This window comes from Rhynchophorus ferrugineus, unplaced genomic scaffold (genome assembly GCF_030347505.1).
Source record: "Rhynchophorus ferrugineus isolate W39M unplaced genomic scaffold, kcgeb_rfMv2 rfM2, whole genome shotgun sequence".
NCBI lineage: Eukaryota > Metazoa > Arthropoda > Insecta > Coleoptera > Curculionidae > Rhynchophorus > Rhynchophorus ferrugineus.
In genome coordinates, this window is record NW_027472581.1 from 88,123,042 (window position 1) to 88,145,077 (window position 22,036).

The 22,036-nt window shown below is 32.3% G+C and overlaps 1 protein-coding gene across 4 annotated transcripts in view; it reads right to left on the reverse strand.

Moving 5' to 3' along the window:
• The window catches only part of Fas1 (fasciclin 1 Fas1 domain-containing), a 559,086-nt gene that overhangs the window by 19,653 nt on the left and 517,397 nt on the right, over positions 1 to 22,036 (reverse strand). For all 4 annotated transcript variants that reach the window (XM_076396810.1, XM_076396808.1, XM_076396812.1 and 1 more), the window contains one exon: positions 2,939 to 3,159. In XM_076396810.1, coding sequence (XP_076252925.1) covers positions 2,939 to 3,159 — 221 coding nt within the window. The remainder of the gene's footprint in view (positions 1 to 2,938; positions 3,160 to 22,036) is intronic.

Consider the following 22,036-nt stretch of genomic DNA (forward strand, 5'->3'; position numbering starts at 1 on the left):
GAAATTTGAAGGTTTTGACCTTTTGCAAATATATCTACCGTTGAAGAGCATGCATTATAAACAGGTTTTGAGAGAAATAACAACTCTCACGAAAGCACTAAGCTATGATCTTATCCATGTAATTCTTTTGAAAAATCAATCACACAAGGGCTGCCTGCTTTCAGCTCAAACATTACCCAGTACAATAGAAAATTTGCCCAAGTCGTGATGATGCCCAAACGAGATAACCCACCACAGGATAGGACCTCGTATAGATCTATAAGCCTCTCACCAGTGGTTGGTAAAATAATGGAAAAAATCATTCTAAACAAAATGAAAGAGCACGTAAAACAACATAATCTCCAATCACCAATTCGGTTATGGATTAGGAAACAACAAAAATAGTTTTCTCCAACCTTGCACTAAAATATTCAAAAAGTTGATTAGTTTTTCGCGTGTGTGAAGCTTCTAAATTATCAATATTACTCCTAAATTCTCGTCTGCTATAATAAGAATAGAAAACTTCACTGTGGTTCGACGAGTCATTCAATAAACACCACCGTATAAATCCAGAAATATTTATTTATTTTTCAGGCCGGTCCGTTGCACAAATTCCATTCCGCTGTCTGGTGCAAGCTCAATGCGGAATTCCTCGCTAATGGAAAGCCGAACTCTGCTTCAGCCCGTAAATTGATCAATTAATGGTAAACGGAAGCTACCCGTTTTTTTTTTCTTCTTTGCGCGAACCATTTAAATAGCCCAAGAATTCATCAGAAATGAAGTTTAATTTAAGTTTTTTTCATCGGTAATTGTGCTGCTTCGAGATTTTTAAAAAACTCATTCTCTGGTGTCGTTTTTCTTTTAACGGAACGGAGGAAAAGAGTGCTTCAGACGGGAACCAATATAGTACGCGTTTATTGTTATAAAAAGGCTTGAAGTGCTAAAAGGAAATAGCTAAATGGTAGTTTTACTAATAAATAGTTAAAAGCTCAATAGGGCTCTATATAAAAATATAGTGGGTGTTAATTAGGACTGTTGAAGAGTATAGAAATAATTAAAGTTTTATAAAACTGTACTAGTCTAATAGCGAGTTTTATTTGTTTATATTTTCTCGATATATTTTTCTAAAACATAGACAAGGACATGTACCATTAAGGAAATTATAAATAGTTCCAAATATCTATGATATTTTGAATTGCATCTGGTAGTTCGATATTTTAGACCTTTCAATTTTGGGCCGTTTATATTTTGGTTGGTTGGTTGGACGATAATATGAAGGAACTAGGCGGGATTTCCGCTTTTTTCCAATTCTAGAATTTCTCATCTTTGCAAATACTTACCAAGTACCATGAATGGCAAGATTGTTGATGTTTTTTTCGGGGTTTGTCTTTGCTAGGTGTGATATCTTAACACGTCCCCATTTATTTTAATGTGTTTTGTGCCGCCCAAGCTGAGTTTTATCAAATGGTGACTTTGCTCGCGGGGTATTCCAGTTTTCTCTTCTTAATTCTCATTTATTATTTATTAAATATCCATTTATTATTTCCTATCTATTAGTTTTCATTTATTATATTCAATGTATTATATTCCATTTATTATTTTCTATATATTCTCTATTAAGCTAATGGAAAGCCGAACTCTGCTTCAGGTCGTAAATTGATCAATTGATGGTAAACGGAAGCTACCCGTTTTTTTTTTCTTTGCGCGAACCATTTAAATAGCCCAAGAATTCATCAGAAATGAAGTTTAATTTGAGTTTTTTTCATTGGTAATTGTGCTGCTTCAGGATTTTAACACTCACTCTCTGGTGTCGTTTTTCTTTTAACGAAACGGAGGAAAAGAGTGGTTCAGACGGGAACCAATATAGTTCGCATTTATTGTTATAAAAAGTTAGTTTTCATTTATTATATTCCATTTGTTATTTTATATTTATTATTCTCTATTCATTCTCTTCTACTTATTTATTTATTTACCGAATTACGAATCGTCATTCCCCATTATTCTTAAATGATGGTTAATCACAGATAATAGTTTTATGGTTGCAACTGTAAACATAAAATATAACTATTTTATAAGCCAGAAAATTACGCCAAAGTTACTGATGTGTAGTTATCACCGAAGATGGTTAGTGCTGGCTCTTGGTGGCAGCGCATCTAGCATGTAGCCTTTGGTTTTTCGCTTGTACGTATTGCACGTTCATCTTGCTACTTGAGCTGAACAAGTGAGTGCACAATAGCAACAGAGTATTGCTTATTTATTTATTTGAGTTTTTAGCTTACTCCTAGCAAGGCCTACTAACCTTAGTGGTAGGATTTTGCGTGTTGCCTCCTTTGGTCTCATTGCACGTCCATTATTGTTAGTGTAAGGACATACGTTGTGCGTTACTTTTCCTTTGTACTGTGCGCACATGTCATATTTCATCCTAATACAGTTTATGATTGCTATCGGTTACTGCTATTGTTATAGATGCTATTATAGATGCCAGTATTTTAACTGTCAGTACTGTTATATTTCAATATTACCTGACATTAGAAATATCTATCGAAATAAGGACCGAGCCTTGTTATATTACAAGTATATTTTAATTTAATCCTTGTTATTGAAAGTTGTTTAATCAGGTAGGTTTTTATTATGTTTGCAGAATTATCACCCGACCACGACGACATGAAGATCTCGCATGCTTATTTGCTTTATTCATTTTGCCATTTATTGAATATATGAATGAATTATACCATTTATTTTTATCTCTGTTTTTATTTATTTAAGATGTTAATTGGTTTATATTGCCTTATTAAATAAAATCTTAAAAACAATTTTACATAATGTATTTCAAACGATAATATTGTGTTGTTTTGGGTAGTCAATTTATAATATGAACTGTGTATTTACGAATAAATTAATAACGTTTCAGGTCCTATTTTGGAACCCTATTAAAACACTAATCTTGAGATTATCATACCTTAACATGGGATCAGTGCGCAGTTTGTCCAGAACGGTGGTGTAGGGGACTCCCAAAACTTTATCGATGATGTGAATAATTCCATTTTTGGCCGCAAGGTCGGGCTGGATTACCGTAGCGTTCACACCGCCTCCCTCGATGGTCATTGTTCGATTGTTTCCGTGAGTTACTACGTTGAAATAGACGTTCTTGCCTTTGGCTAATGTACGAGCTTGATAAATCTGTAAAGAAAAATTAATATTAATATAGTAGTTCAATATTAGAAGGTATTAAGGGTAAAATAATTACTAATTTTTTATGTATGGAATTATTCTTTCGACAGTTTTGTGTATAATACACGGACTGAAAAGCTTTTTCAATTAGTACTAACCTTCAAAAGAAAGCTGTTGAAATTTCATGATATTATTGTGCTAGGAGTGACACTACTTTTGTTATGTTCAAGACAATGCATCAAAAACAATTTCGTGTTTTAAGTTTACATTGCTTCTTCGGAAAAATACCGTTCAAGCAAAGAGACACCGATGTTGCAGAACGCAGTGGACGTCCAAATGAGGTGGTAACACCAGAAAACATTTAAAAAATCTAGAAAATCGTTCTGAATGATTGAACAGTGAAGTTGCGTGAGTGAACTAACATCGTAAAGGTATCAAAAGAACATGATGGTTTATTGTTGAATGAGCATTAAACTATGAGAAACCTCTGTTCAAAGTGAGTGCCGCGTTTGCTTACTGTTGACCAAAAACAAGAATATATTGATGATTGTGAGCACTGCTCGGTCATATTTAAACATAACAACAGAACTAAACATCTATAAACAGATAAAAAACAGTTTTGACCATTTTGGACATTTATGGCTTCTGAATGAATTAACAATGAAGCAAATGTAAGAAATACTCAACGTTCATCTAACGCTAGATAGAAGAAACGAAATCTTAAGGAAATCACATTGGATGGTCTTGATGGATACCAGTATTACTATCATGATTTAAGAGAACTACAGATTATTTTAGGCCGTAGACAGTTGCCTGGAGGAAATAATATGTGATGGGCTGCTTTAGATTTTCCCATATTTGGAAAAAATCGAATATAACTTTGTGAAATTGATCAACAAACGGGTAGCCTAATGAGGAATACAAATTGTTGGTCAGAATTATGCTGCTGTTCATAATGCGAAACTGGTTAAAGAGTATTTTTCAAAATATCATATTCAAGGTCTAAAGTGGTCAAGCGTCTCACCTTGATTCAAATAGCATGCACGTGCAGTGTACTTAAATACTTAATAATATAACAATTTTGAACAACTCAAAAACGCCAAACAATTTGAGAGAAAAGAGTTAATTCAGGTTATGTTGAAAACTTATATGAAACGATGACAAATAATGATGAAAATCTTTTTGTCTAACTGTGCTACGAGTTTTGTCTAGTTACATTTTAACGCAGAACATATAAGTAAACAACAGCTGTCTCTTTGTAATGTTTATATGAATACCATGACTAACTGTCTATATTCGTAGGATCTAAATATCAAATATTTATTTTTATTTAGAATTAAAATGAAATATGGGTAGTGTGCTAAAGTTTTGTCGTGGGTATATATAGCATTTTACAGCATTTTATTCATATTTATGGAACCATAATTCCCAATAATATACCATGACTAACCATTTATAATCGTAAAAAATAATGAAAGCCAAAAATTAAATATTATTAAGAAATATTATGAAAACTGGGTTCTGTGCTAAAGTTTTGTCGCCGGTATATGTAAGCATTTTATTCATATTCAGGCAATCTTAATTTCCAGTAAGAATATACCATGGCTAACCGTTTATAATATTAAAATGTAAAGGCCAAAAATGTAATATTATTAAGAATTGTTATGAAAAATGGGTTCTGGGCTAAAGTTTTGTCGCGGGTATATGTAACATTTTAAAGAATTTTATTCATATTCATGCAATCTTAGTTCCCAATAAGAATATACCATGACTAACCGTTTATAATATTAAAATGTAAATGCGAAAAGTGTAATATTATTAAGAATTGTTATAAAAAATGGGTTCTGGGTTAAAGTTTTGTCGTTGGTATATGTAATATTTTAAAGTATTTTATTCATATTCATGCAACCTTAATTCCCAATAAGAATCTACCATGACTAACCATTTATAATACTAAAATGTAAAGGCCAAAAACTTATTATTATTAAGAACTGTTATGAAAAATGGGTTCTGTGAAAATTTTTGTCGAGAGTATATGTAACATTTTAAAGAATTTTATTCATATTCATGCAATCTTAGTTCCCAATAAGAATATACCATGACTAACCGTTTATAATATTAAAATGTAAATGCGAAAAGTGTAATATTATTAAGAATTGTTATAAAAAATGGGTTCTGGGCTAAAGTTTTGTCGTTGGTATATGTAATATTTTAAAGTATTTTATTCATATTCATGCAACCTTAATTCCCAATAAGAATCTACCATGACTAACCATTTATAATACTAAAATGTAAAGGCCAAAAACTTATTATTATTAAGAACTGTTATGAAAAATGGGTTCTGTGAAAATTTTTGTTGAGAGTATATGTAACATTTTAAAGAATTTTATTCATATTCATGCAATCTTAGTTCCCAATAAGAATATACCATGACTAACCGTTTATAATATTAAAATGTAAAGGCCAAAAGTGTAATATTATTAAGAATTGTTATGAAAAATGGGTTCTGGGCTAAAGTTTTGTCGTGGGTATATATAACATTTTAAAGTATTTTATTCATATTCATGCAACCTTAATTCCCAATAAGAATTTACCATGACTAACCATTTATAATATTAAAATGTAAAGGCCAAAAATTTATTATTATTAAGAACTGTTATAAAAAATGGGTTCTGTGCAAAAGTTTTGTCGTGGATATATGTAACACTTTTGAGGACTTTATTCATATCGATGCAATCATAATTTCCAATGAGAAAGTTAATTAACTTAACAACCTTTTGGAATTCAAACTACCAAGTTTCTTTCACATTGTTACTTATTTCCAGCCAAATGGCCGGCCATTACTCCAGCACCAGTGGTTATTTTTCAATTTCCTCGCGAATTTTAAATCTATTTTAACTGAAAAATGCATTTAATGAACCCGGCAGGAAGATGGACCGTTAAATATAGAGCAATTTCGAACACGCCAATATATTTTCTCAGCAGTTTAATTGTCTGCGGGAATGTTCTACCCGTGATGTGTTTTTCTTTAAAGTAAACTGTTTTTATTGGTTTTCTTGCCTTAAATCAAACACATTTAAGCGATAAATAGCACGTACAGACGCATTAAAACTCTCCGATGGCTGGCGCAAATATCGATCTTGTCGATATAATGGGTTCTGGCAGGATAATCTTCGCAATTTTCCGGCTCTTGTGAAAATGCTCTACCTTAATATCGTCTGATTCGTTCTAGCTTTAAACTTCAACAATCATTAAAGATATTTTATTTCGTAGCTATAGGATCTTTTATAATAATAGAATAAATTAATTAAAATATTGAACAATGTTTTTGGGACGAAGGCATGATGAGTGATTACTGTTGGTCATGCATTAGATGAAACAGAAAAATTAGTTTAGGAATTCAAATATTAATTTAATCTGATAAGCCGGTAGACCAAGTTGTATCTTAAAGGGCTATTTCGCTGTTACATATCAAAATTATTTGAGAAATTGCTGTTAAAACGCCTTAAACCATTTATAGACATACCAGATTTTCAGTTTGCATTTCGAAATCACCATTCGCCAATCGGCCAAGTGCACAGAGTAACAGCGGTTGTTGAAAAGGCATTCGAAGAAAAGAAATACTGTCCTGCAATATTCTTGGATGTCTCGCCAGCTTTTGACCGAGTATGGCATTTGGGATTAATCTACAAAATGAGCAAATCGCTATCGCGGAATTACTGTCGACTGCAGGGATCATATTTTTTCGAAAGACATTTTAGAGTCTCGTATGAAGGGGCATTCTCAACACTTAAACCTCTTTCGGCTGGAGTTCCACAAGGTAGTGTTCTAGAACCATTTCTATATCTACTCTATACTGGTGATATTCCAACAACAAAAGCAACAGTACTTGGGACATTTGGCGACGACTCAGTTATAAAGGCAAAAGATGTATCTTTGTCTAGGGCTATAGAAAAAGTACAAGTAGCAGTCAACTGTTGCCCAATTCCTCAAGCAAAATCAGCTACATACTGGATGGTAGGTTAAACTGGAAACATAATGTGAGACAAAAACCAGAGCAAATTAGGCTCAGAGTCAAGCAACTGTACTGGTTACTCGGAAGATACCCTCAACTTGATCTAAAATCAAAGAGATTGGTTTATCAGTCAATCATAAATCCTATTTGCACCGACGGGGTGCAAATACGGGGTTGCACTGAAACATCAAACCAACTGGTAATCTAGTGTACCCAAAACAATGTTCTACGATTAATTACTAATGCTTATCGTCACATAACCAACGAAGAACTGCACCATGACCTTGGAATCAAATGTATACACAAAGTGATCCAAGATTTCATTCTAAAACATGAAACAAGGTTGCTAAATCACAAAAACGTGGAAGCAATAGTGCTACTGGACACACAAACCATACGAACTAGTTTAGTGTATAAGTGTAGTTTTAACTTTAGCTTAAGTAGATTAGTGTTATTCTAATTTGGGAAATACATACTGATGTATTAATCCTCTACACGCCTTGCTTGTATATTATTGCAAGTACTACAGAACAGTAGTAATAAATTAATTTGTTAATTAAGATTGTACTAAGCATATCGAATTTAAGATGTAATTAATTAAAAAATACTAATTTAAGTTATTACGAACTCGATCAAATCAAATGAAATTAAAATTAGAACTGCCTGGCCGCTGCCATATAAATTACCTTTTATAACTTGCCACGGCTCATCTACCTTCCGATATAATCCACACACACACACACACAAACCCACCCCCATCCAATTTGTTCGCTCGAATTAACTTCGATTGAATGGTTTCGGAATTACATTGACAAATTTCAAAAACCGACGTATCTCTAATTAAAAAAGCACACGCCGCCGGTTTTATAATTGATTTGATCCCGAGCACGCCTGGCTTGAAATTAAAGCAAACAATAGGTCGCCTTTGGCAATAGTCTCCTCTATAATATTGTGCATATATTAAAACGCCTTCAAACATCAGGTTACCGGCGATATTTTCAAGATCGCAGCTGAAAATTCCGTTTTAAACAAACTTAATGAAGTGGGAACTGGAATTTTATTTATCGTTTGTTTTCAGGTAACGCGTGGAATGAAAAGTAAATTTGTTCGGTATATAGTATTCCCGTTGGACACTGACGTTTTGTTTGGTTAAATAAATTTAATATATTTCATTACATTAAATTTATTAACTAATAAGAAATGACATGAGTATAGTCAACAGAATAATATCAAAATATGAAATCTGAACGAATCAGCCATAATTCTTTCACATTTAGTTATGCAAGTTTCTCGTATGGTTTTTCCTTCAATATAATGCTGTTTTTTATCTGTAAACTTGCCTATCCATTTTCTATCTTTTATTTCCTTCTCTATCTATATTTATATCTATTATTTCCTTTTTTCCCTATCTAATTCTACTATTTGTAAGATTTGTTGGTAAGGCAAATGCTTATTATATACCAACAGGGCTGAATATCTATCCAATAACCAATACACTTTTTTGTACTTCAGCTTGGCTTCTTAACATTTTTTCATAACATATGGCTTTCATTTGGTCTCAATAACAAGGGCCATGCCGAGATATTTGACATTATTTCCATACGGAACTACTTGTAAATTTGTGTATACTGGCTTTTGCTTGATTCTTTTGTTGGGGAAATCAATATGTAGTGATTTATTTTTATTCATGTCAACGCATCAACGCCATTTTATGTCCAGCATTATATTGCAGGAATAGCTATTTGTAGCTTTATAATATTATCCATAAATGTAGCCCCAAATCTGCAGCGGATAAAGGACTGATGATATATAGATAGATAAAGGATTGGTTGCAGTAATATGTGACAGAATATATGATTAGTGATAATAATTTACTTATTTTTCGATTCAGCTTCATTAAAGGACTTCCTTGATTAACTGTGTTAAAATTATCATTTAAAGTTAAATATAACATATTCAATGGCATACAATTTGCAAGAACATTTAATTATCAGTAACACTTAACTTTTGGTTAAATTACAACAGTAAAACTTACAATACTCAAACTCAACAATATGGTATATTATTCATAAACTCAAAAATAAATTGAAGAATAATGCGATGCTTTGACATGAGAATAGTTGATTATTATGGAACCGGATATATGAAAACTGAGTTTATTTATTGGAAATAAAATCTACGATACCACTAAATGTATTATTTTCATATAAATAATGAAATATTCAAAATGAAGACTAATCAAATGGTGTTGGTTGAAGATAAACTGATTTATAATAAAAAAAATCATGTGGAAATCAACTAAAAAATCCTTTAATCTTCCTAGCTTCATTTTGTATGTCGGTGAATCTTTTTTCTTCCAGTAAAAATAGTAATTCTGTTCGGAAAAAGTAGTTCTGTTACTCTTCTAATACAGATTATATTATCAAAAATATTGTATTTTTGGTGTGACTTGACTAAAAGACTTTTTAAGTATAATAAATTAAAAAAACTTTATTCATTGATGAACGACTAAATTACATTCTAATAAATTATTCGCTGATTTATAAATTGAAAAGGAGTGCCTACACACTACACTCAAAATAGTTTTGTGTTACTCGCTGTGTACATATACAAAATGTACTGTTTTGCTCAAATGGTAAATACAGAAGCTTTATATTGTGATTTTACTTTATAGTTCATATAATTAGAACGAAACTGATTACTCAATGTATTTATGAGGTTAAAAATACACTAAAATAGTATATAGAAACATCATAAAAACTATTTAAGTATATATTGGTGAACAAACAATACGAAAATCGACAAAGATGATAAATCGGTTATAAATTTACTGAATTATCAAGTCTGGCGCAGGGTATGTGTTGGATATTAACGATCACGAGAAATTTATATCATATACACATGTGACATATAGGAGTATTAAAAAAAGTTATTGATTGATTAGGTTTATATTCCAAATACAATGAAATATAGTTTCTAAATATAAAGTATAGTCAATCTTGAATAACATGGAATAAATATTTATTTAAACGACAATATAATTAAATTAAATGACTATTAAATAATTTGACGATTTATCACTATATTTGAGTATTTACTTTTTAATATTTCTTCATAAATAATATATGAATATATATAGTGAAAACTAGAAGTAATAAAAGAAAGTATTAAGTATTTGCATACATTTTAAGAACTTCTCTTTTTATTTTTCATTTTAAAAGGTCATTTATGGAGAACAGTTGGTACCACATACTTTCTATTACATAAAAAGTTTCACTAGCTTATAAAACTTTTTTCCATCCTTCATTTTTGTGTTTGTTCAGTACGATTCAAACAAGTGGTAACAAGAAGGTGCTATTATTTTTAGTATGAATAAAACTATTATATATATATATATATATATATATATATATATATATATATATATATATATATATATATATATAAAACAATGAATTATAATTAATATAATATTATGAAACCGATAGAGCAATAATAGACATGCTATAATTGGCAGTTGTGCAGCCAGAAATTTTGTTCCTAACCATCCTAAAACGATATAGAAATTACCATTTAAATGAAAAGTAAATAGATCCACAATTAAAATGCTGAATACGCGCTATACAGTAAATACAAATTTTGATCTCTTTTGCAAAAACGAAATTAAGATTGATAAATTGATAGCACATCTACAATAATGGGGCATTATAATTATAAAAGAGCGTATTTATATTTCATTTAAATGCGTTGAATGCATTTTGTCAGCCTTTTTATTAGTAGGATCTAAAATTCATACTATAGTTTTCATTATTCCTTTAAATATTTTACCCAGTTTGTTTACGCTCATTCAAAATTATTCACCCTTTGTTATAATTTAATTGTAATAGGTATAAAGCTCTGTCTAGAGCCAAAAAGGGACTAGAGAATGAAAAATGTAACTTAATAGTTCGAAATATGTCTATATTAGTTTTGTTTTGCGGCGAAATGACAAGAAACTAATTGTATCTTTTTAAGGATTCCTGATTCTTCAAGTAGAATCAGAGATTTGGTATCTATCTCGATGGTAGGTCAAATTAGAAACATTACGTAAGACTAAACGCTGAGTAGATCAGTCTTACGATAAAAAAAATGTACTGTTTAATTGGAAGATACCACCAACTTGATCTAATCAACGTGGAAGTAATAAGGCAACTAGAAAACCAACAGGAAGTGAGAAGTTTGAAGCGAATCAAACTACACGAAATTGTATAGTGTATAATTTAATATTTAATAGTATCAATTCTTACCTTTCTAACGAATTTTGCTGGTAAGAGGGGCTTCCATTACCTCGTTCTTGTTCGAAGTTGTTGACTAGATGCGTGAACTCTTTTTGACTAATAATTTATTGTCTTCGACATTTTCGTTCAGAATAATAAGCAGCTATTTGAAATTTTTAAAAATAAGCAAAACGCCAAAACAACGTTTGCCAATTTATAACCTGTAATTATTATCACTAGAGTTTTGAAGAATTTTTCAGACATTTGGCAATTGGATGATTTTTGTAGGCTGATTAGGTTACATGTTCTGACGCATCAGACATTATTATGTCTCTATAAAATGACAAGAAATATATTGCAATAAGTAATACATCTTACATCTTGATGACGAGAATTCACTGCTGTCGTGTATGTATTATAGATACTAATAATAGTACAATTTGGAAAAGCTAATGTTTTATATTAAATGACATTTAAAACAACGTAAATTATTTGTGTAAATAGAGAATTCCAGTTTTTATTATGCAAGCCCATATTATATAGATACTTAACATATATATAGTAGAGCGTATCTCAAGTATAATCTCCATAAATCTCTTGCCTTTACAACGCTCCGGCTTCAGATATCGCAGTGCAAAGATAATGGGCCGCTATGCAAATCAACATATCAAACGTTATTATGCTCTTTAGTCGGTCGGTTCTCTTTATGCCGGCGTTAATTTACCCGCAAAAGCCAGCGACAGCCACTGATAACTATTGTTATTACGTTGTTATACTTCGGAACCAGTGTATATCGTTAAAATATAATGGCGAGAAAATATAGGAAATCATTTTTAATAATATATGGTGAAGAATGGTTGCAAACTGTATTATAATGATTATGAATAAATTTGAAAGAATTTTTAAAGCATTGTGAGTTAATAGTTTTCTTAACGTTCAATGATTTCGGAATGGGTTCGATGCAACAATGAAACGGCTGAATTATTCGAAGATTATTTAACTGTTCCAAAAAAATGGTATAGAATCTACCATAGATCAATATTGTTTATTCAGCCCGATGTAGCTGTAAATCTTATCTCTCCACAGAAATTGGTAACCTGAATCCTAAAAAAGGACCTGGGATTGATGATATTTCATCTGGTTTATTGAAAGAGCTACCAAGAAAAGCAATAATCATGTTTATATATATGTATTCAATGTCTGTTTGAGACTGAAGCATGTTTCGGAATGTCTTAAGGTTGCTCGAATAATTATGCGTCAAAAACCTGACAAACCGACAGAACAAGTAGGATCTTACAGGCCTATTTCGCTATTTCGCCAAGTCCATAAACAGTTGAAACCATATTTTATTATATGCTAATTATATTATAGCATATTAAAATTAAATTGGTCCTTCGAGCTTGATACACCTGTTAATCTTCTTATATATAAAATTCTCATGTCACATGCTCCTCCGAAGCGGCTTGACCGATTCTTATGGATTTTTTATGCATTTATTCAGTAGATCTGAGAATCGGCTACTATCTATTTTTCAAAAAAAAAGTGATAAGGGGTGTCCACGCCAATTTTTTTTTTGATAAAATCTTTTTATAAATTTTTTTATTATGTGGCATTAAAATATATATACAACCCTAAGTTTTCACTATTCTATCACCAACTCCTGCTTTTTAATAGTCCTTTTAATAATTTTATCATTTTTTATCCCGCTCGATAAAATCAATTATTATCAATTGATAAGTTATCTCCTCCATGTGTCAGCACCCATGTAAACAGCACGGAGTAGAGATGACAACGAAGATGGTCGCCTATTTCTCTCAAAGAATAAGCCTTCTCTCACTCCCTCTACAGTTTCGGCTATTATTAGTGTTTATGCGTCAAGCGTAGTAGTTAAACAGTCTTGCTATCTCAGTGTAACTCTTGTACACTGTACGAATGACGAATTATATAAATCTCGAGTGGCTTGCAGAAAGAGCAATTTTAGCGGCAAAAAATGTGGACGTTGACATTTTGATACTGAAGGTACAACAGTTATTGCCAAGGCACTTGGTATTATATAAATCATCATATCATATATATAATATCATCTATTGATACAGTTTGCGATGGCACTGAAGCTGTACATTTTCTAACAGAGTTTTTGAATTCACTGGATTTGCCAGGCATGCCAACGCACAACTTACAATTGAAGGTTGGATCTCCAATTATTTTGCTTCGTAATTTGAACCTGCCAAGGCTGCGCAACGGTACGCGATTAGTCATTAAAAAATTAATCAAAAACGTTATCGAAACCACCATTTTAAATGAAAAGGTTCGAGGTGAAAATATATTAAACAAAACCAATGCATTCAAGAATACCTAGAAAATTTGTCACCAATTGAGGCTACAAATGGACTTACCGCACGAGAAATTAACGGTCAAAAAAGTTAAACAAACAATAATGAGAGAAATTAATATTAAAAAAGCTCCTGGTTATGACTTAATTACTGGTAAAATTTTGAAAGAACTATCAGAAAAGGGTATGAAGCTATTAACATTTATATTTAATGCTATGCTACGAATTAATTACTTCCCTAGCATCTGGAAAGTAGTTAAAATACTAATGATACTTAAACCAGGAAAAATACTGGAAGATGTGACCTCCAACAGGCCTATAAATTTATTACCGATAATCTCGAAAGTTTTCGAAAAATAATAAATCAAGAAGCTAAACTATATAATAGAAAAAAGAAAAATTATTCCAGAACATCAGTTTGGGTTCCGCAATAAGCATGGGACTATAGAACAAGTGCACAGACTTGTAAATAAAATAAACCCTGACCTAAATGCCAAAAGATATTGTTCGGCTGCTTTTCTAGATATATCGCAGGCTTTTGACAAAGTATGGCATACGGGCTTGCAGGTTAAACTAAAGAAACTTCTCCCTCATCCGGACTATCAGTTACTAAAATAGTATCTCACTGATAGACATTTTATTGTAAATCAAGACGATGGACATACTGAATTAAATCCCATATATTCAGGAGTTCCGCAAGGTAGTGTACTAGGTCCAGTACTGAATCTTCTGCATACGGCCGATCTGCCCATCACAAAAATAACTACTGTGGCAACATACGCAGACGACACAGCAATCTTGGCATCCCGTGAAGATCCGGTCACAGCATCAATAAACCTACAAACCCACCTGGATCAAATACAATTATGGTTGAAGATATGGCGCATTAAAGTCAATGAAACAAAATCCACCCATGTAACGTTTACCCTGCGTAGAAGAACATGTCCACCAGTGAATATCAATCATCGTCAACTCCCCCAAGCAGAGCAAGTTAAATATCTTGGTATGCACTTAGATCGACGCCTAACCTGGAAGAAGCACATACTCTCTAAACGGAAACAACTTGGACTAAAATTATATCAAATGTATTGGCTCATTGGGCACAAATCGAAGTTATCATTATAACAAGGTGTTGCTGTATGAGTCTATACTCAAGCCTATTTGGTCATATGGAATCCAACCATGGGGTACCGCTAGCAAATCTAATATATCCATCATTCAGCAGTTCCAAAGTAAAGTGTTGCGTGCCATTATTGATGCTCCGTACTATATTTCAAATAAAGTGATACAACGCGATATTCTTCTAAGACCTATAACGAGTGTAATTCAACGCGTTTGTGTGAAGTACTTCGAAATAGTGTCAGTGCATCCCAATGTACTCGCTAATCAGCTAAATATGCGACGTGATAGTGAAGTGCGTAGACTAAAACGTTTAACACCACCTGATCTGATTACTGGACATATATAAACTTTAGAATAAGCTTTAGAATAAGACTAATTAATTAAGATAATATTTTATACAGAATATCGCTTAATGAAGTGATTTTCTGCATGCCATGTAAATATAATATAGACATAAGAAATACTTATTGCCTATAGGGCAGATTGTGAAATCACAAAGAGTAAAAAAAAGGTTATATATTATACTTTTTCGTTTTTTTCATTTGAAGTCCAGTCATCATTACTTATACCATACATTTTTCAATCAATTTTATTTGTTATTTGTTTTGATATAAATACTAAACTGTTATACAGTAGAAGTTAAATCACCAACGTGACCCTCTAGTCCGGCTAATTTCAGAGCTAAACAAAACCTTATTCGGATATTTAACCGGAAAATCTGTGAGCCACAAATCCTATCGTGCCCGAATACGGAAGTGAGGGAGGAAGACAGCGCGGGCAGCGGACAAAATCAGAGACGGCTAATTCAAAGACCATCCACGTAGCATCTAATGTATCAGTTCGTTACCTTCTAATTTCATTTGCTTTAAGCCACATTATGGCCAACTCGATCGGGAACTGTCGTCCCACCCTCCCCTTCCCCGATCTCCGGCCCAGCATTTACGGATCAAAGCGTTTTTACCGATAACGACACACAAAAAGATTACTGTCTGATTATGTTTTCTCCGAGGAAAATTGATTTATTTCGGTCGGTGAGGCGATGTTGGAAAGCCATTTATATTATTTCTGTCAGCATCTGTTCATTGTCGATTAGGATCTGAACTCAAATATTTTTGACTATGCTCGAGAGTCAAGCTGCACTGTTTTCTGCACTTGATGGAATAAGGTATACTGATATTAGCTCGACAAAAGTGTCGACATTACATCAACATATTACATTAGTAAACAAAATTATAGTTAGGTTAAATAGGAGAGAATGTGAGGTTAACAAGCTTGAAAGGAATTATGCGTCAGCTTCATGAAAACTCAACGGTTTTTATCGTTTGTTTTGAAGATATGTAATTTTTTGTTTACAGCCATACATGCAACTAACAAATAGCATATCTAGTAAATTATTTTTCGACAGAACGTGTACAGAGTTTCGTTTTCAATAAAGAGCAATGTTTATTGCTAAAAGAACATGTATAGTATTAGCCTTTTGATTTTGAATTATCAAAAAAAGAACACAGATTGACGTTAGATTGACAATCGTTTCACAATTACTCGAAGCACTTCTTGGTATAGTTAAGAAATGTTTGGGCATAACTACCGCAGCTAAAATTATAAAGTCACAAAAGTTGTATTGAAGATGCTCAAAGACCTCTAGCCATAAACTATTTCAATTATTCGAAGCTTCTTTTGGTGTAGTTAAATGGAGTTTGAACAGAAGTATCGCAGCTGAAGCTCTAAGGTCACCAAAGTTGTATTGAAGATGCTCAAAGACCTCTAGACATAAAAAATTTCAATTATTCGAAGCGTCTTTTGGTGTAGTTAAATGGAGTATGGACAGAAGTATCGCAGCTGAAGCTGTAAGGTCACAAAATGTGGATTGAGGTTGCTCAAAAACCCCTAGCCATAAACTATTTCGACTATTCGAAGCTTTTTTTGGTGTAGTTAAATGGAGTTTGGACAGAATTATCGCAGCTGAAGCTCTAAGGTCACAAAAGGTGAATTGACTGATATTAGGTCGACAAAAGTGTTGACATTACATCAACATATTACATTAGTAAACAAAATTATAGTTACGTTAAATAAGAAAGAATGTGAGGTTAACAAGCTTGAAAGGAATTATGCGTCAGCCTCATGAAAACTCAACGGTTTTTATCGTTTGTTTTGGAGATATGTAATTTTTTGTTTACAGCCATACATGGAACCAACAAAATAGCATATCTAGTAAATTATTTTTCGACAGAACGTGTACTGAGTTTCGTTTTCAATAAAGAGCAATGTTTATTGCTAAAAGAACATGTATAGTATTAGCCTTTTGATTTTGAATTATCAAAAAAAGAACACAGATTGACGTTAGATTGACAATCGTTTCACAATTACTCGAAGCATTTCTTGGTATAGTTAAGAAATGTTCGGGCATAACTACCGCAGCTAAAGTTATAAAGTCACAAATGTTGTATTGAAGATGCTTAAAGACCTCTAGCCATAAACTATTTCAATTATTCGAAGCTTCTTTTGGTGTAGTTAAATGGAGTTTGAACAGAAGTATCGCAGCTGAAGCTCTAAGGTCACCAAAGTTGTATTGAAGATGCTCAAAGACCTCTAGACATAAAAAATTTCAATTATTCGAAGCGTCTTTTGGTGTAGTTAAATGGAGTATGGACAGAAGTATCGCAGCTGAAGCTGTAAGGTCACAAAATGTGGATTGAGGTTGCTCAAAGACCCCTAGCCATAAACTATTTCGACTATTCGAAGCTTTTTTTGGTGTAGTTAAATGGAGTTTGGACAGAATTATCGCAGCTGAAGCTCTAAGGTCACAAAAGGTGAATTGACTGATATTAGGTCGACAAAAGTGTTGACATTACATCAACATATTATATTAGTAAACAAAATTATACTTAGGTTAAATAAGAAAGAATGTGAGGTTAACAAGCTTGAAAGGAATTATGCGTCAGCCTCATGAAAACTCAACGGTTTTTATCGTTTGTTTTGGAGATATGTAATTTTTTGTTTACAGCCATACATGGAACCAACAAAATAGCATATCTAGTAAATTATTTTTCGACAGAACGTGTACTGAGTTTCGTTTTCAATAAAGAGCAATGTTTATTGCTAAAAGAACATGTATAGTATTAGCCTTTTGATTTTGAATTATCAAAAAAAGAACACAGATTGACGTTAGATTGACAATCGTTTCACAATTACTCGAAGCACTTCTTGGTATAGTTAAGAAATGTTCGGGCATAACTACCGCAGCTAAAGTTATAAAGTCACAAAAGTTGTATTGAAGATGCTCAAAGACCTCTAGACATAAAAAATTTCAATTATTCGAAGCGTCTTTTGGTGTAGTTAAATGGAGTATGGACAGAAGTATCGCAGCTGAAGCTGTAAGGTCACAAAATGTGGATTGAGGTTGCTCAAAGACCCCTAGCCATAAACTATTTCGACTATTCGAAGCTTTTTTTGGTGTAGTTAAATGGAGTTTGGACAGAATTATCGCAGCTGAAGCTCTAAGGTCACAAAAGGTGAATTGACTGATATTAGGTCGACAAAAGTGTTGAAATTACATCAACATATTATATTAGTAAACAAAATTATACTTAGGTTAAATAAGAAAGAATGTGAGGTTAACAAGCTTGAAAGGAATTATGCGTCAGCCTCATGAAAACTCAACGGTTTTTATCGTTTGTTTTGGAGATATGTAATTTTTTGTTTACAGCCATACATGCAACTAACAAAATAGCATATCTAGTAAATTATTTTTCGACAGAACGTGTACAGAGTTTCGTTTTCAAAGAACATGTATAGTATTAGCCTTTTATAGAAAATTACAAAATGTTGCAAAAGTGTATATATATATATATATATATATATATATATATATATATATATATATATATATATATATATATCATCAACATATATATCAACATCATTGTATCGCCTGCCGCAATTTGTAAATTCATTTCAGAATCATCAATCGTTTCAAATCAGTTTTCAGAAGAGGTTATAACACTAATCTATAAACTATTGTGGCGGTATAATTAACTGTAGTTTTTAGATGTACTATATTGTTAAAATTAATTATAATTGATAACATTTTCGATTTATTATTTTATCTGGACTAGAATTTTGTTATAGGTCATGTGTTGTGACAGTAATATATAGTGATGTTGTTGTCAATGAGAAATACTTTAAAGTACCAAAAAAGGGCGCAAAAAATCAATTTACAAGATAAAATAGTAATCAATACTTCAAAGGATGTAATTCAAATAATGTTATAATAATTTAATGATAAATGCAATATTTTTACATATTTTTTTTAAATATCAGCTCAAACATTTATATTTCTACGTCCTTGTAAAATAATTTTCGTTTGACTTATTTGTAAAATACGAATATTAAATAATATATTTTATACGGCTCGCCTGCCCGCTATATTCGTAAAATTGAATTAGTTTTTTCGCTTTGTTGGAATTGATTAAATATGTTGTTACAGATTCGCTTGATTGAACTAAAACTGTTCGGTTCTCAAAATGACATCGGATATGTGTCTCGTTTGATTGAACCTTTTCCTATTTTTTGTGTTGGATCGCCTGTCAGTATTTTAAAATATGAAAGGATACAGAATTGTTCGATGGTTCGGTATAACAACATTTAATTCTTTTTAGTATCATGATGGATTTCTAATACGTGTGATTGTGACCGCTTTTTTATCAAGTACAAAAATATGTAATTATATTCTAATAATATAAGTCTTACATTTATACTTTAACAAAGAGAAAAATACCTTTAATTGCTTTTCTATTGAAACTTACAGTGAAGTGAGTGCCTTTCAAGATCTGTTTGTTCTGTTTTTATCCATCTTTGTCTCTGTTTCATTCTTTTATATTTCTATCATCAATAATTATTTATTTCCTCTAATCAGACCAGTTTTTTGTCCCAAGAATATTATTTGAACTGTGTAATAATTTCTTAACTCATGTAGAAGGTAATTTGTTATCTTTATATATAAGTATGTTATACCACTAGTGCTGCACTGACGACTGAGATATCTAGAAATAGATGTCGGGATGATTTTTATCTGTTTTTACCCTAAGTGTCGATTTGTATCGGCATTCCACCAGTCGCCCCTGTTTCCGATTTTGTTTCTAAACCCTTTCACATCTTATAACTGACGCAAATGGCAGAATTCTGGGGAGTTCATAAGGCTGTCGTCTTCTGAATTCATTAATTTAAATGGAAACCAATATTAATTTGAATTATCAAAAAAAGAACACAGATTGACGTTGGATTGACAATCGTTTCACAGTTACTCGAAGCATTTTTTGGTATAGTTAAGTAATATTCGGGCATAACTACCACAGCTGAAGCTATAAATTCACGAGAGTTGGATTGAAGATGCTCAAAGTCCCCTAACCATAAACTATTTCGACTATTCGAAGCATCTTTTGGTGTAGTTAAATGGATTTTGGACAGAAGTATCGTAGCTGAAGCTTTAACGTCAGAAAAGGTGAATTGAAGATGCTCAAAGATCCCTCGCCATAAACTATTTCAATTATTCGAAGCGTCTTTTTTTGTAGTTAAATGGAGTATGGACACAAGTATCGCAGCTGAAGCTGTAAGGTCACAAAATGTGGATTGAGGTTGCTCAAAGACCCCTAGCTATAAACTATTTCAATTATTCGAAGCGTCTTTTGGTGTAGTTAAATGGAGTATGGACAGAAGTATCACTGCTGAAGCTGTAAGGTCACAAAATGTGGATTGAGGTTGCTCAAAGATCCCTAGCCATAAACTATTTCGACTATTCGAAGCTTTTTTTGGTGTAGTTAAATGGAGTTTGGACAGAAGTATCGCAGGAAGCTCTAAGGTCACAAAAGGTGAATTTAAGATGCTCGAAGACCCCTAGCCATAAACTATTTCAATTGTTCGAAGCGTCTTTTGGTGTAGTTAATTGGAGTATAGACAGAAGTATCGCAGCTGAAGCTGTAACGTCATAAAAGGTGGATTGAAAATGCTCAAAGACCTCTAGTCATAAACTATTTCAATTATTTGAAGCGTCTTTTGGTGTAGTTAAATGGAGTTCGAATAGAACTATCGCAGCTGAAGCTGTAAGGTTCACAAAAGGTGGATGAAGATCAAGGACCCCTAGCCATAAACTATTTCGACTATTCGAAGCATCTTTTGGTGTAGTTAAATGGAGTTTGGACAGAAGTATCGCAGCTGAAGCTGTAACGTCATAAAAGGTGGATTGAAGATGCTCAAAGACCTCTGCCATAAACTATTCCAAGTAAGAAACACTCAAGCTTTGAAAATCACCCCTAGCTCATGCACTCCCAACATATGCATCACAGTTCAAGATGTAAGGTCACCAAAGGAAGGACAAAAATAACACCATAAGAAATACCTATTGTCAACTCGTAAGCTTATTGAAGCACTAAGGATAACATAAAAAAACCTATTTTAATAATTTCTTATTTAGGAAATCTTGTTTACTGCTAGTATTTTATCTCTTATCTCAGAGTCCTTATTCCATTAACCGTTAAACATTTAAAATATAAATCTGTAAGTATGTTATTATTGTAATAATCAAGCCCATCAGATGAAATAAAAAAATAATACTACAGTTTGAATGTTAGTGCTTTACTGATATTATAAGAGTAGTTGTAAGTATCAGGTTTGTTACTAATAAAGTGCTATTTTAATTGTATAAATATGTTGCATTGTTTTTAACGTCAATTAACATAACAACAACGCGGCGACAGAACGCTCCTCCTACTGTTGCGGTAGTCGCGGATTTGAATCCTGCTGGGGCCTGGTTGTAAATTTGTGTTTGTGATTGTTTAATATTTGTGATTGTTCTAGATAAGAGTGCAAACTCCGACAAGGAAAATGATCCCAGTCACGCCACTAGCTAGGCTGGGTAAGATCGGATGTCTCCTGGGATGCTTGGTTGGTTAAGTTGGTCACTCGTCAGTTAGTAGGCTTAATGTCGAGGACCGTGGTTTGGAGCCCATGTTAAACTCTAGGCCCAATATAGATGAATCCTCGTAGATAAAAAGGACACTTTAAAATATAAAAAATGACATAATCTCATCTTAACACTAAACTATTAAATACCTAAATAACAATGAAGGGGGTATGTGACTAGCGTTCCCTTTGTAACACATTTTG